General features: G+C 33.5%; 1 protein-coding gene across 2 annotated transcripts in view; it reads left to right on the top strand.

Moving 5' to 3' along the window:
• DTHD1 (death domain containing 1) overlaps nt 1–16152 on the top strand; it is a 64169-nt gene that overhangs the window by 5784 nt on the left and 42233 nt on the right. The window contains exons 3-5 of one of the 2 annotated variants that reach the window (XM_017527311.2): nt 2862–3192; nt 5681–5860; nt 6953–7197. In XM_017527311.2, the coding sequence (XP_017382800.2) occupies nt 2862–3192; nt 5681–5860; nt 6953–7197 (756 nt within the window). The remainder of the gene's footprint in view (nt 1–2861; nt 3193–5680; nt 5861–6952; nt 7198–16152) is intronic. The other variant, XM_037738019.1, reaches the window with a different exon arrangement.

Below are 16152 nucleotides of genomic sequence, written 5' to 3'. Positions count from 1 at the left end.
TATATATATATATATATATATATATATATAACAATTTATTAACTTGATTGATGGGCATTTGGGCTTGTTCCATATTTTTGCAATTGTAAATTGTGCTGTTACAAACATGAAGTATCCATATATCTTTTTCATGTAATGACTTATTTCCCTCTGAGTAGATACCCAGTAGAGGAATTGCTGGATCAAATGGCACTTCTCCTTTTAGTTCTTTAAGGAATCTCCACACTGTTTTCCATAATGGTTGTACTAGTTTACATTCCAACCAGCAGCATAAAAGTGTTCCCTTTTCACCACATCCACACTGACACGCATTTTTTTTTTTTTAAGTTTTTGATTATGGCCATTCTTGCAGGAGTAAGGTGGAATTGCATGGTGGCTTTGATTTGCATTTCCTTGATAATTAGTGATGTTGAGTATTTTTTCATATGTGTGTTAGCAATTTGTATGTCTCCTTTTGATAGTCGTTTATACATGTTATTAGTTCACTTTTTGATGGGATTGTTTGTTTTTTTCTTGTGGATTTGTTTGAGCTCCTTGTAGATTCTGGTTATTAGTCTTTTGTCGGATATGTAGATTGAGAAGATTTTCTCCAACTCTAGGGGTTGTCTATTTACTCTGCTGGTTGTATCTTTTGCTGTATAGAAGGTTTTCAGTTTAGTTAAGTCCAATCTATTTTTGTTTTTGTTGCATATGCTTTTGGGTTCTTGGTTATGAAGTCTTTGCTTAAGCCAAGGTCTAGAAAGGGTTTTCTGATGTTATCCTCCAGAATTTTTTTATAGTTTCAGGTCTGATTTAAGTCCTTGATACATCTTGCGTTAATTTTTGTATAAGATGAGAGATGAAGATTCAGTTTTATTCTTCTACATGTGGCTTGCCAATTATTCCAGCATCATTTGTTGAATAGGGTGTCCTTTCCCCACTTTATGTTTTTGTTTACTTTGTTGAAGATCAGTTGGCTGTAAGAATTTGGCTTTATTTCTGGATTTTCTATTATTTTCCATTGGTCTATGTAGCTATTTGTATATCAGTGCCATGCTGTTTTGGTAACTACGGCGTAACTGTATTTTAGTGTCTAGCCTAGATCTATTTGACTAGGGCTACAGAAAATGGAAGCATTTAAAAGTCTCCTTGCCTTCCTTCATCTGTTAGTTGGGAAACATACCTCCTGGAAGAAAAGTGTATTAAGGTGATTTCCAAGGCACAGAGGAGAGTCATTCCTAAAGTTATGCAATGCTAGGTCACTGTATCCTCTATTAAACAATGTTTCTGATTTTCTGAATTACTTTTATCACCATCACCAAATAATACTCAAGCAGAACAATGTGTTGGGTCATTTTCTATTCCTTCTAACCATGATTGAAAAATATCTAAAATCTCATTATTCTAGAGTTGGACATTAATGCTTTGTTATATATAGATCCTCTTATTTCTTTTTAACATTGCCTGTATTCAGTCATTTCACTAGTATACATGAGAAGTAATAAAAAAAAAGGAGGAACTCAGGCAGGGGAGCATCACACACTGGGGTCTATTGGTGGGCGGCTAGAGGAGGGACAGCAAGGGGTGGGTACAGTAGGGAGGGATAACATGGGGAGAAATGCCAGATATAGGTGATGAGGGGATGGAGGTAGCAAACCACCTTGCCCTGTAAGTACCTATACAACAACCATGCATGATCTGCACATCTGCACATATACCCCAGAACACAAAAGTACAAAAAAAAAAAAGGAGGAAGTCAATTTGGTAATTTTAATGTAGAAATCCAGCATTAATTGGGCTCACATCTTAGTTCAACACATTATTATAAGTCTAAATGTTTTATCTCATTCAGTCTTCATACTATTGTGAATTAGATATTAGTTTCAATTTGCAATGAATAAAGTAACCAGCACTTTTGAATGATTTGTGGAATTAAGATATTATATTTAAGAGTCTGGACTTTCATATTAAAGATAGATGGAGCCAATTATCTGTTCCAAAACTTACCATCTGTGGGATCTTTTAAAAAGTTAAATTTTCTAAGGCTCCATTTTTTTATCTGTAACATAGTTATGTTAGTAGCACATGACTAATACAATAGTTGCAAGAATAATGCATAGCCTAAAAACTACTTAACAGAAAGGTTCAAAATATTAGCTATTTTAATAATTATTATTAATGTGTAAGGTCAAGTAAATAGTGAGTGATCTCAAATTTGAATTCAAATCTATGACTCTAAAATCCTTGACAAAATTGATGGTTAAAAAAAAGAGTAGAATGAATGATCAAAATAAGATTTTGGATTGATTTTGGGGGGATTATAAGTAATCTTTTCCTAATTACTATGATTAATGATAAATTCACAGTTCTTTTGTATCTTCCTCAGCTTTTCTAAAAGCATATAATCATCATCATTTGATCTAGTTTGTTTAGACAATTCCAACACTTCATGTATGTTTACTCCCTCTGCTCACAGTTGAGGAAACTATTCAGGTGTTAGCAGTTGTTTTGCCAAAAAAACTTTAGCTATCTTCAGCTTCTTATTGTGGAATGAATCAATTGCTTAAATAACAATAGTAACAAAAGTAATTATAGCTAACATATATAACACCTATAGTGTACCAGACATAGCTCTAATTACTTAACATGTAATCATTCATTTAATTCCTACTCCCATGAGATAGGTATTATGTTGTCACCATTTTACCATTGAGGAAACTGAGACATAGAGAGGCTGAGTATCTCATCCAGGGCCACAGAGTTGATCAGTGGGAGAATTGGAATTCACACTAAGACAGTGTAGATTTAGTCTGTGCGTTTCTGCATTTAGCTGTAGAGTACATAAATCAAATTGGAAAAATGACATTCTTTTTCCCCTCCAGGTATCTGGATGTGCCAAGTGATGACGCTGACCCCCAAGTGTCTTGTTATATTACAGCACCATCATACGTTCTACAACAACTAGAATGCCGGATAATAAATAACATGAGTTCTTTAATAGTAGGTGATAATGAAGAGTTAGTTAGTAATGTCATAACTGTTGAATGCTCAGATAAGGAAAAGAGAATTCCATTCCCAATAGGCATTGCAATTCCATTCACTGCACGGTACAGAGGAAATTACAGAGATATCATGGTGAAGGTATGTGACTTAAACCTTCAATCAAGTTATCTAAACCCAAATTCACTGGAAGGAATAAAGGGAGGTTATAAGGTTAGTGAATTCTTGGCTGTATCTATATTTGCTGTTTGGTTAGTCTTCTAAATATTACTCAGACTAATAGATTGTAGTGTAGATATAATTGCTTCACTAGTAATAAATGAAAGGATGTATGGATTTGTGCCAAGGCATTCACAATTTATTGCCATCCATAAAGATCAAAGGACAGAAATGATTAGCCAAAGTTAGGAATAGAGAGCTTGGGTCTAGCACCTACCAAATGTTATTTTTTTTTCACCTGGGAAATGAAACCAACATCATGGCTTAATTACTTCTGTGCTTTAGGCTAACTTCAGACCAACATTTCTAATATGATGGACCCTTGTCTAAATTTAAGAATGTTTGAATACCCAGATGATAATAGCTCTATTTTTTATCATTCTCGGGTTGAGAAAACATATAAAAAATTTAAAAATTTGTGTATTTGTGTGTATGCCTTGAGATTGTTAGTAAGTCTATAAATGAAACTTGGTCTATACATGGAAGAAAGTATATGTGGTGGTTAAGAAGTGGGCTGTAGGAGAATATTGGTCAGGTTGGAAATATGGTTCTACACTTTCATGCTGTGTGAACTTGGGAAAATTATGTAACCTTGCTGTGACTCAATTACTTAATCTCAAAAATGAACATGATAATAGTGTCTACCTGGTATGGTTGTAAGGATTAAATAGATAATACGCTTATGAAGATAGAAGGAAGCTTATAAACACAGGTTTGTTGTTAATAAATTATCATTTTCTTGTCAGATTTTAATTGTAACAACTCGGAGGCTCTGTATGATCACAAATTCATATGCTGTGAAGAGATAATATAACAACTATTAAGTTTAGTATGGAGTTCATGGAAACTAATATTTAAAGTTTTTCTTTGGGCCACTGAACTTCTTTTTAAGCAATTAAAATATTTATGTTTTTCAGCTTTGTGTAAGTTGTCATTTGATGAGGAGGGCAGATAATAAATGTAAAAAAATCCATATATACATAGAATTATTTATTACATATTTATTTTCTGATTTTGATTTTTCTGGTTTTCAAGCAAGGTTATATATAGTTGAATATGAAAGCTAAGCCTATTCCATTGACTTATTCCAATTCCTGCCACTAATACATTTTATATTTAGTCTCAGAAGTTTATAGGTATGATAGTCTAGTCAGCATTGCCCTTGATTGGGGCTCTTACATTTTGGCCAGCTTTTGTAACTATCATAATAAAACCAAAAACTATATATAGCCCACTTGTCACAAAATGAGTTTGGGGGATGTTTAGTAAATGGATAATTGAAGCAAAAAGAGAGAGAGAGGAATAGAAAGAGAGAGAGAGAATCATTGTCTATCATAACAAATATAGGCATAAACTTTTCTCTTTATAGTAAGAAAAAAATTTTACATTCTGGATTACTTCCAAATTTTTATGTGGATTGTATGACATTTTTAAATTCTAATTATTTAAAAACCCTTTTGGGTTTTCAGTATCTATCAAATGCAATCTAAGTGCACAGCAACCACCATTGGTTGCTAGAAGATCTTTCTTTTTCACCTCTCACAATTTTCCCTCTGGCCAGTTAACAATGTTCATCATGCCCTGAATTTTCCCAGAGGCAGATTCATTCAGTGATATTGTGAAATCTCTGCCTTAGTCAGCTTTCAAATGGTAGACTATTTTCCACTGTGATTGTCCCGAGATTTTTTTTGTGTGTGAGCATGATTATCCATTCATGCTGGGGCAGAGCCTGGCTGTTGTTTGGGGAAGTATGAATAGACCAAATCACTTCTCAATCTGCCTCCTCATTTTAAGCTTTGGTGATTATAGGAAAAGATCATTTTGTTTTCATTTATGTAATGCAGTTCCCTTTTGTGCAATATAAAAGCTTGAGTATGTGTCTGTATATATGCATTACAAATTTGAATGTCACTATATAAAGAAGAAACACAAATGTCTTCGTCATTTGCTCCCACTGCACAGAAGACAGACATAGACAAGATGACTTAATTGGGGAACCTAAGATATTGTGAGCTATTTGAAGAAAGAATTTGCTGACACTACAGGTGTTATAGCATTTGAGCAAACTACCCAAATAATGAAATTCCAGTCCTTGGAATTCCCTAAAACAGTACATGGAATGTTTTGGATAAAGGTCAGTATTTAAAATCCATTCTCACTAATGGAGACTAGAATTCTAGAAATAATAATATTTGTGAAAACACTGAAAATAATTGCCCATTATACACACAATTTTGAAGAAAGATTTAAAGAAATACGTTGATTTCTGTATTTTATTGTGTAGTCTAAATTCAAGAAACTCTTATCTATTTCTACGTTATCTCATAAAATGACTTTCTATTTTAAGTTAATGGAATCATTTCAAATTGTAGGTGATTACATCAAGAGTGTATAGATTTTTTTGACAATCCATAGAGTCTAAACAGCAATTATTTTTCAAATCAGTGCTATAGCTTGTTTTAATGTTCTTTATTCTATACAGGGGAACTGTGCTGCAGTTAAAGTTTACAAATTGGGTATCTTTTCCGTTGTGTCTTGTTTAAAGAAAGAGTCATTCACAGTAACAAAGAAAGGCCTCACACTTAAGTCAAGCATGGATTCCCGAATATCCTTAAATTACCCTCCAGGAGTTTTTACCTCTCCAGTACTTGTGCAGTTAAAGGTAAACATATTAAACATTGGTGAGCTCTCGCTCATAGATTTTGTGGGTCACCAAGCATGGTTCTAAAGAACAAAGAAGGTAAGAATATTTAATATAACAATACATGGATTATTTTCTTGTAGTTGTAATGGCCTAATGTATAGTGATATCAGCGATAATGTAATGATGTTGAGCATGTTAAATCTCATTAAAAAAAAATCTTCTTTTTAATAGGAAGTTTTTCCCAGTTAGTCTTTTGTGTTGTTTTGTTTACTACTGGGAAAATTTATGTTGCATAGCTATGAAAGAATTGATTACAGACTTTGGAAAATTCATTTATAACTCAAAGATTTTGATCAGAGAGGATGGCAAAAAAAAGTGGATAATCAATTAAAATTTTATTATTATAAATATTTGGTTATATTTAATTATGAACATCCCTTTTGTGGGAACAAGGATTTAATATATGAAAACACTATTTGCAAATGGCATGTCAATGTATATTTTATAAGACTTATTTCCTCAGATAATATTCCCTGTCCATCTAGCCTCTTTCCCCTCCCACACTCTCCTCTCTGGTTCCCCCAGTTGTTAATAGTAGTGGTAACTAAAGAAGAACGATTAGGAAGAAAACATATAATAAATATCTTATTTATAGATATTTTCCATGAACTTTGAAATTTTGGAATCATTTTAGCTATTTTTTATTTTTAACCATTCTTATGTGAAAGGAAACAAGTAAATATAGTCATGTTTTTCTAGTTTCTAAAGATCACTTGATCTAACAGAAGTTCTAATTAGAAATTATTATAAAACATCTATTTTGTTTTCTAGGTCATTTTGTTGCCTGCAATTAAGTGTGTTTCTTAGCTATTTATAACATTAGACAGGGAACCCAGATTTCAGAAAGACTTCGTTAAAAGGGCCCAAATACTGTGCCCTTTTATACATTATAAATATTTTATAAAATGCAGTGTTGATTACAGCCAGCAGTGTATAGAGAAATGTATAAAACTGTGCTCTGTAGGATTTTTAAAAAACTGGTTTAGAAATGTACCAATAGTTTGCCTCTTTTCTATTACAATATAAGAAAAATATTTATTTTTTGTTTAGATCCAACCAGTTGACCCAGCTCTGGTGGCACATTTAAAAGCACAGCAAGACACTTTCTACTCAGTACTATCCACAAGCCCTCTGATTCACATTCAGCACCCATCAACTTATGCTTTTCAGAAGCCAGTCACTGTATTTTTACCTTGTTCTCCATATCTTGGTAAAAACAATCTTGGGCCTGAGATAGATCATAAAAGAACAGCGAGTGCCACAACAAGTAGGATTACACCTTCATATTTCAACCGGTGAGTAAGTTTCCAATATTGTGAACTGGCTTCATGTCAAACAAAGAAGCTTAGATAATTAAAACTTTCAGTCAAATGTTTTGTATTTAAACTATGTATTAAAATATTATGAAATATCTTGAAACTGGAAATAAAATATTGTGGATCCACAAAAGGTAGTAATTATAGCTGTTATGGACCCAAAAAATCCCACAAGCATAAAGATAAAGATGGAGACTATAAGAACACTAGCAGAAATGCATGCTGGGCGTGGGACATTTTCAAACCTTCAATCTATTCTAAGCACTGGACATTCTGTCAGCACAGGTAGTCCAGAGGAATTATTCTCAGTAAAAATGGCTAGATGCTGACAACTGAATCAGATATTATGCAAAGGGATATTGTCTCTATATTCAAGAAAGAAATTTGAATAGCTACCAAACTAAAAATGGTAGATGGGCATTCATTCAAGGGTAAGAAGAAAAGCAAAGGGCTACACGGTGTTTAGGAAAAACATATCAATATCAAGATTTCTAAAGAATATCAAAAACAACAATAAAAAGCCAACGTGTAGAAATACAAAGGAAGAGAGCATCATTTTGATGTTTCACAGTGATTTGAATAATGAGAATTACAGTTACCTGGAGAATATTAAAGAAACCTATTTTATAAGTTTAGTTGTGGCCAATAAGCATAATTGCCAAGAAACACTAGCAGAAAGTCATCAAAATAGACGAAGAAAGGATGAAAAGACAAAAGGATGTGATATAAATATAATAAGCTGAGATGAAAAGGGACCAAAATGTGATAAGGAGTCATTTCAAAGTGCTGCAACCTAATATTGATAGGTACCATTGAAAAAGAGGCTAAGCAATCACAAAAAAAGCAGCACTGAAAGGTGTCAGTGAATTTGATGTTTTGATGTTGATTAAAGCCTCGAGTTAAACGTGCTGATTGGTTATTAGGAAATATTTAAGAAAAACACCCATGACATACCATGACAAACTGAAATGTAGGTTTAAATAAAACATAATTCCATAAGCATCCATTCACCTGAAACAGATTATGTAAAAAAGCAATGAAATCAGTCTACTGTCAGTGGTATTCCTTGCAGCACTAATATCAGGAAAAGAAAAATGAACCAAAAACTTCAAAGTTCTCAAGTTCTCAAAGAGCAAGATTGAGAAATTAGGGTTATCATCCTCCAAACACGTCATTTTGTTTTTGTTTTGTTTTTAAATAGAAGGGCTCACAGAATGGACTACTCACATGTTTTTAACAAAATAAGTAGATAAAATTAATACGCTGACTTAAGATTCCAGATTTTGAGAACAAGCAAGTATTATTTTTATTTTTAAAAAATTGATATTAAGCATAAATAATATAAAAGCAAAAAATTTTCAAAAGTAAAAACTTATATGACAGAGAGAGAAAAGAAACAAAACCCTAGCAGGGTGATATGTGTCTACTTTTAAGAGCAAGTTTAAGCAAGATAATATAAATAAAATAAACAAGACAATAAATAGAAATGAGTTAAACATAATTTATACTATTGTTCATATTTCTTAATCTTCCTTTGATCTTTTTAAATATTTTATATGATGTGCTTGGGAGATTTCCTCAGATTTATTATACACATTATCAATTCTTTATCATTTGTTTAAATTGTTCACTTTATTCACTGTAATTCACATTTCTAAAAGGTTAGTGCTTTTTTAAATCTGCTTCGTTGTTTATACTATGCTTTATATAGCTGATCCTTGAACAATGAAGGGGGATTAGGGATGCCAACCGCCAAGCAGTTGAAAATGTGTGTATAACTTTTGACTCCTCAGAAACTGAACTACTTCAAGCCTACTGTTGACCAGGAGAAAAGCCTTATCAATGATACAGCCTTTTAACACATATTTTGTAAGGTATATGTACTATACACTGCTTCTTATAATAAAATACACTAGAGAAAAGCAAATGTTATTAAGAAAATCATAAGAAAGAGAAAATATGCTTACGATTCATTAAGTGGAAGTGGATCATCATAAAGGTTTTCATCGTCATCATCTTCATGTTGAGTAGGCTGAGGAAGAGAAAGAAGAGAGGTTGGTCTTGCTGTCTCAGGAGTGGCAGAAGAGCAAGAAAATCTGCATACTAGTAGACCCACAGAATTCAAACCCATGTTGTTCAAGGGTCAACTGTATTTCTTCCTTTATTCCTCTAATTATTTAAGTATACTTATTTTACAGTCTTTTTTTAGATTGCTCTATCATCCATCTATGAACATGATAACACTATATCATCCATCTAGGAGCATAGAGTAATCTTGCAGACTTTCATACTAATTCTGTTCAATGGCTCTTACCCTTAGACATTCATTACCAAGTACTGATTTTAATTTTTGATCAGATGTAAATATCAGCTCTTCTCCCCACTTTTCCCCCAAGCTGAAGCAGTTAATTTTTTTGTGTGTGCTTCTTGACTACTTTCTTGAGTCAACAAGCCAAAGGTTTTTGGTTATTGCTACCAATAGCCAAATAGCCAGAGAGGATTATGCCCTTCTGAGATCCCAGCTTCTTGATAAAGCTGAGATCCTGGCTTGCTGTTCAAGCTCCCTTACTGCACAGCTGGAGGCTGTATCTTATGCCGAGGAATACATTTTAAACAGTACCTCCAACCCCTGGCACATGTGCATGGTTGGGGTTGAGAAGAAGAGGCTGATGGGGAAAGGAGCACCCACAGAATTAATTCCTCGAGTTCCCTAGGGAAGAAAGAGAATTCTTGCTTTTTAGATCCTTGAGTCCAAATCTAGGGGGGATTTCTTTTTCAGGTTTTGAGTTCACATAATTGTGTGTGTGTGTGTGTGTGTGTGTGTGTGTGTGTGTGTGTGTGTGTGTTTATGTGACATTTTGTCCAGAATTCCTGTGGAGCTGGAAAATGGCTATTTGTCACCAAATTGGCCAAGTTGCTAGAAATTGCCACTGTTTTTGCCTTTGTACATAATCTCTTTCCTAGGAAATCTTTCTTCTGCCATATTTAGCTGATAAACTCTTGTCCATTCTGTCAGTCTCCGTTCAATTCTTTCTTTTTCTGTCAGATATCCTAAACTATCTAGGAGGAATCAAGTGCTCTTTTTGTGCCAACCCCATCCTTTGTATACCTCCTACATTCTACTGTAGCAATAATATATATTCTCTTTTACATCCCCTCACTTAGCACAATTGAAACATAGTAGGTGCTAAAAACATTAGGTAAATTAAATTAATGAGTACACTCATGAAAATGTAAATTGTATTGCAAATTCATCTGAGCTTTTTGACAATGTTAAATTGATACATTACAATGTGCTATGTTGTTATTAATCTCAGACATAGTAGGTATATTTTTTTCCATCTAGTGGAGCATAAAACAAGCAAATGTGAGTTCATCTCAACTGTTTATTTAACATTCTTTCATCAAAGAATGAAAGGCAGTTAGACATTTTCTATGAAAACAGAAACACCAAAAGCAATCCATACCCCACGTAATGAAAAAGATAAAAGCTATTTGAGGCCAAAACATAGTCTGAATATTAAGAATAAAAGGTCTGTATTGTGTAACAGGCCTTTATGTCTGAGTGATTTTTAGGGAAAATATAGAGTCATTTAATGATGAGACAGAAAAGATTTCTCATAGCAATAAAGGTGGAAAATACTTGATTAAATAGGAGCTTATTCCATACAATCAATATTTTAGAGAATTAGACAGGAAAATGGTTTTTGCCTATGAAAAATGAGTTTTCCTGCATAATGCAATTGCTTTTAAGATTCACTTGTTCAAATGCAATATGCGATTTACACCCAGGGATATTTATAAAATATACATAAGTCATGCCACATAATGAAATGGACAACTGGTAAAGCTACTATCAAACAATAAATTGATCATTATGGGTAAAATTATCAATCTTCTCATTTGCCCCACCTCATTCCATCCCCTTTGTCCTCACTACAGTAACTCATCCCCACCAAATTTAACCACTATTCTGCAATCTTCAATTATTCCTTTGCTTTTATTTATTTCTTTGTTGGATCACATATACTTATATTCGTCCTAACACATCTTCTCTTGCAGCACTCTGTAGGTTAAAGTTGAGTCACTATGGTTTGTTGTGGGAGAGAGCATAGTTCACTGGGGGTCATCTTTGGAGACCATCTACCACATTTGCTACTAGTTGCTAGGGTGAAAATGATTTTTCCCCATTTCTTTGGAGATATTATGTCACTCTTTATTGCTGTTCTGAATACTGTAGTGGATGTAATTTTCATAACTTTATGAATGATCTGCTTTATTTTGTCTGCTGCTTTCAAGATCTTTTCTTTGCACTCAGTGTTTTGCAGTTGTGATGTATCTAGATACAAATTTTAAACTTTTTCTGAATACAATATATTATGCTTCCTGAGTAGGTGGATGTATGCCTTTTCACATTTCTGAAAAGTTATTATGTGCTTTCTAATCAAATACTGGCACTTCTCCATTGTATGTACTCTGTCCTTCAGAGTTTCCAAATAGATGTATATATGACCACTTCTTTTTAAATTCCATATGGCTTTATTTCCCTTATGTTTTCCATCTTGCTATTTCTATGTGCTATATTCTGTGCAATTGATTCACATTTCAGTTTGAAATGACAAAAATAATGCATACCGTAAAAATATACTTTTAATCTGTTTTGTTATTGTTTTAGATAATTATATTTTTTATTTCTTGAAGTTCTATTTTCCCAGCTACTTGGGAGGCTGAGGTGGGAGCCCAGGGGATCAAGGCTGTAGTGAGCCAAGATCATGCCACTGCACACCAGCCTGGGTGGCAGAGTAAGACCTTGTCTCAAAAAAAAAAAAAAAAAAAAAAAGAAAGTTCTACTTGGCTCTTATTTAAACCTCTCGAATTATCTTTATAGTTTATTTCTGCCTGCTTATTTTTTGGATACTATCCTTTATTAAACTTTTCATCTATAGTTGTTTTCATATTAAACCTGCTAATTCTAACATCTGAAGTCTTCAGTAGTGTTTATATCTGTCATCCACGGTATTTACCTCCTAATTTTTTTGAGAACTTTTGTTTGCAAGCATACAAACATGGGGTTTCTTTAGGCATAATGGGGTTGCTTTCCTCAAGGAGGCATTTGTTCCCACCTCTGCTGAGAACCCTCTGCTACTTACCTGGGGCTACCTTAGCCTTGTTGAGAGCCTTAGTGAAGGTCTCAAGTTCACCTTTCCCATATGGCTGTGACCCTAAGCAATGACAGTTTCATGTTCTTCTCACTTGATTATTGCTTACGGTTTCATGCTCTTGAATCTACATTACTGGAAAGGTGTTTGCCATCTGAGTAATCCGCTCATTCCTGTCTGGTTGCTCCCTTAGCTGCAATCCTGACTTCACACATTTTATTTGGAGAGGAGTTTGGAAAATTTCAAAGGAACTTGTATCAAAAAATTCTTTTAAAAGAATACAAGACAAAAAATTATGTATCAAAAGGCACATTTATCAAGATCTAGTTGTTTTACACTAGGGATTATTCTAAATTTGCTATTTATTCAAAATTTGTTATTTATAATTCTGGATTTTCTGTATTAAATTTATACAATTTTAGAGAGTCTACCTAAGAAGGAAATGATAATTTTATAGATAATGAAATGACACATACTACATTTTCCTTTGTGATAATCAATTAGTGTTATATTCTCAACACAGGCAAATCTTATTTAATAGAGTAATATTGTTTCAGTGAAACATTGAAGTAAATGCTTACTGAGAAAATAGGATTTGTTTCATGTATTAAGCTTGAAGATAGTGTACTTAGAAATATTTTTAATTCATATATACTATTTTCCTTAAGAAAATAAAATTCCCTGTTAATTGGAATGTCAAGTTAGAAATAATTTGGTTTTTAAATAAAAAAGAAACTATCCTTGAAAAATTCCCAATAGTGCCTATTTCTCAGTTACAGAAACAAAATATTAGGGTGCATTGGAGCAGATTTTTTATCTTTCAAAAAAATCTTCTGAATGTACTTTGCATGGCATTTAGGCATTTAACTGGGAAAATGTGACTGTGTACTGTTAGGCTTGAGAAAATGCAGCCAGAGGGTATATCTATCAGTTTGCCTGCTAGACACCTTGTATGTTGGGAATTGTACTACAATTTCTGCAAATTGTCCTTTCTATCCATGCGGATGCAATGAGAGTTTCTATATTCATCAATATCCCTATGTATAATTAAACACTTAACCCGAAAGGGCTGATCATAATTCCCTGATGCCTAATATAAAGGATAATTTTGGGGGTAGCTCATATTTTAGGATATAAAACTCAGGAGTCGTCAACAGCCATGATTTCTGCTGCTGGAAAAAGATGGTCATTAATAGTAATAGGAAAAAGAAAGGAAAGAAAAGAACAGAGAAGAAAAGTAATTAAAGATTTTGCTCCAATTCCAGATAGAGTTTTTATCTGAGGCCCTTCACATTTGTCTGTTTGCCCCATTGACAAACAAGGATTACTATAATTGATTCACTTATAAGTAAGTAAAATGGATTTGGGCTTCCGTTACCTGTACCCCCAAAAAGTCTTAGCCAATACATCTACTTATCTGTATACTCCTTGGTACATGAATCTTATTCTCCCTAGGGATAGACAGGCAAATCTACAGAGTGAACAGAGCCTCCTGAGATTAAACAGATTGAAGTCATCACTTTTTTTTTTTTCCTGAGGTGCAACATTATTGAAACATTTCTGTTGGGTTGAAGTGGATATTCTGGTGTCAGCAAGAGAAGATAGCATAATAGGAAAGGGAATTTGAATGGATGACCAAATTTCAGCCTAGGATGACCTAGGCTCTTTTTTTTTTTTTTTGTCTAGGAACTGGATAAAATATAAGACAGTTCTAGCACTGTGAATATTTCTTTGAAAAAAAAATACTGTGAGGGCATGTTGTTGCCAGGGTGAGTGAGTCCACCATGGTACAGTGTCATTGGGAGCTGAAGCTCAGGGTGGAATAACTGAATCACATACAGCATAACAGTGGAGAGAGATTTCTTGTTATTCCTTACCTTAAAAACTATTACCAGAATAGTGGCACATGCTGGTAAATACAACAAATGAGGGCCTTACATCACATTGTGGAGGAGCTTATATTTTCAACAGCAGTGAGGCAGCAACATCAGCAAAGTAAAAGGGAATGGGAAGCACACATGAAGACTGAGGACTACTTAGCTTATGTAGGGTTTTCTTCTCTGTACAATGACTGTAACTGTGACACTCTGAACTGACGAAAGCTCCAAGGGTAGGTGGACCTACAGTCAGAATGTACAGTTATATTAGGAGAGAACATTTCTCTCAGTTGTGTGGTAGGCACTCAGGTCATTTGAATTGATATCCAACAGTGATTACACTGATTACAAATGGTAAAATTCAGATGCACAATTTGTCACAAAATATGTCAAATATTGACATAAATATGACAATATTTATGACATAATATTAACAGAGATATGACATTTTAAAATATGTCAAATATGTCACCACTTTGTGGATCAAATAACAATTCATGTAGAAATAAAGACTACCATAAATTCATCAATGTATTAGAGTATTGACTTCAGGCAATGTGGCTATGTGGACTTTTTTCTTCCATTTACTTTTCCACTTTAAAATAATTTTATAATCAACATAAATAACTTAAAATGGGAAAACATTTAAGGCTTTTTAAATACAGCATAGCATTTAAAATTAATACTTTAATAAATAGAGTTTTCTCAGAAAAAGTTAACCTCAAAACTTTAGTGACACTCACGTTTAAATATCTATGCATGATGAATATCACAAAGAAAATATCCTGAAAGTAAAATATACTATAAAATGAGAGTTTTGATGTTTTCAATGCTTGTCAAATTCTGTGTCGTATTATTTTTTTCCACAGATAAACTAACATGACATTTTAATCAGTAGCCTCAGAGAGATTAGTACTGTCTGGGTGAGTCCCAAGCAAAATATGATCATTTTAAAATAAACACATTTAAACAATAAATGTTTACTATTTTTGGAACCATCACTATGTCAGCATGTTGTCTTTTATGGAATCTGATCAAGTACTATTCACTGTCAGACAATACTAGTTGTCAAACTTTGCTAATAGCATATATTATGGAAATAGTTTAGCTGCAGAGCTGTTAGACACAAGTATATCATCAGATTATTTAACTTGAATGTGGACTATGCCTATTAAAGTTGAAGTTTAATCTTTATAACATTAAGGACTCTTTTGATATAAGTGACAGAAAAGCAAATCCAAAGTGTTTAAGCAGAAAATAATTTTTGATATATGTAAATTAAAAATCTGAGGATGTATCTATCTATATATTTTTTTCTTAAACCAGGAGGAACCTAGCCTCTCTTCTTCACATCTATCTGCTTTCCTCTGTGCCAATTTCATTCTCTGACATCCTTGCTCCTCATTCTGGCAACATAGCTACATCTTTATAACTCCAAGTTCAGTAGGAAAGAGGAAGCTTTTTCCCTATGAATATGCATAAAAGCCCAGGGCCTGATTCTCACTCCAAATCTGTCACAAACCCATCACTGAGTGGATCACTGAAATCAGAAGACAGATATAGTGCAGATTCGCCTAGGTTTTGGCATGATAGCAAAACTCTCAAATCCCAAGGGCTTAAACAACAATCTTTGCATCTGTCGTGACCCTCAAAGGTAGGCTGCTTCTTGGTCATTCTTATTCTAGGACTGATAGAGCAGCCACTACTTGGTTGCTCTCACAGTGCCAGAAGAAAGACCTTTGGATAGACCCATATTAGCACTTAAATGCTTGGCCTCAAAGTGACACATTTTTTTTTTTTTTTCATTCACATTCATTTACTGGAACTAGTCACTTGGCCCGACTCAACCACAGGGGCCAGAAAGTGTAATCCTATCATGTATTCATATCAGCGCAAAA

The sequence above is a fragment of the Cebus imitator genome, unplaced genomic scaffold (assembly GCF_001604975.1).
Source record: "Cebus imitator isolate Cc_AM_T3 unplaced genomic scaffold, Cebus_imitator-1.0 Scaffold47, whole genome shotgun sequence".
Lineage (NCBI taxonomy): Eukaryota > Metazoa > Chordata > Mammalia > Primates > Cebidae > Cebus > Cebus imitator.
The sequence above is the reverse complement of the archived record's forward strand: the minus strand, read 5'-3'. Positions and strand labels throughout refer to the sequence as shown.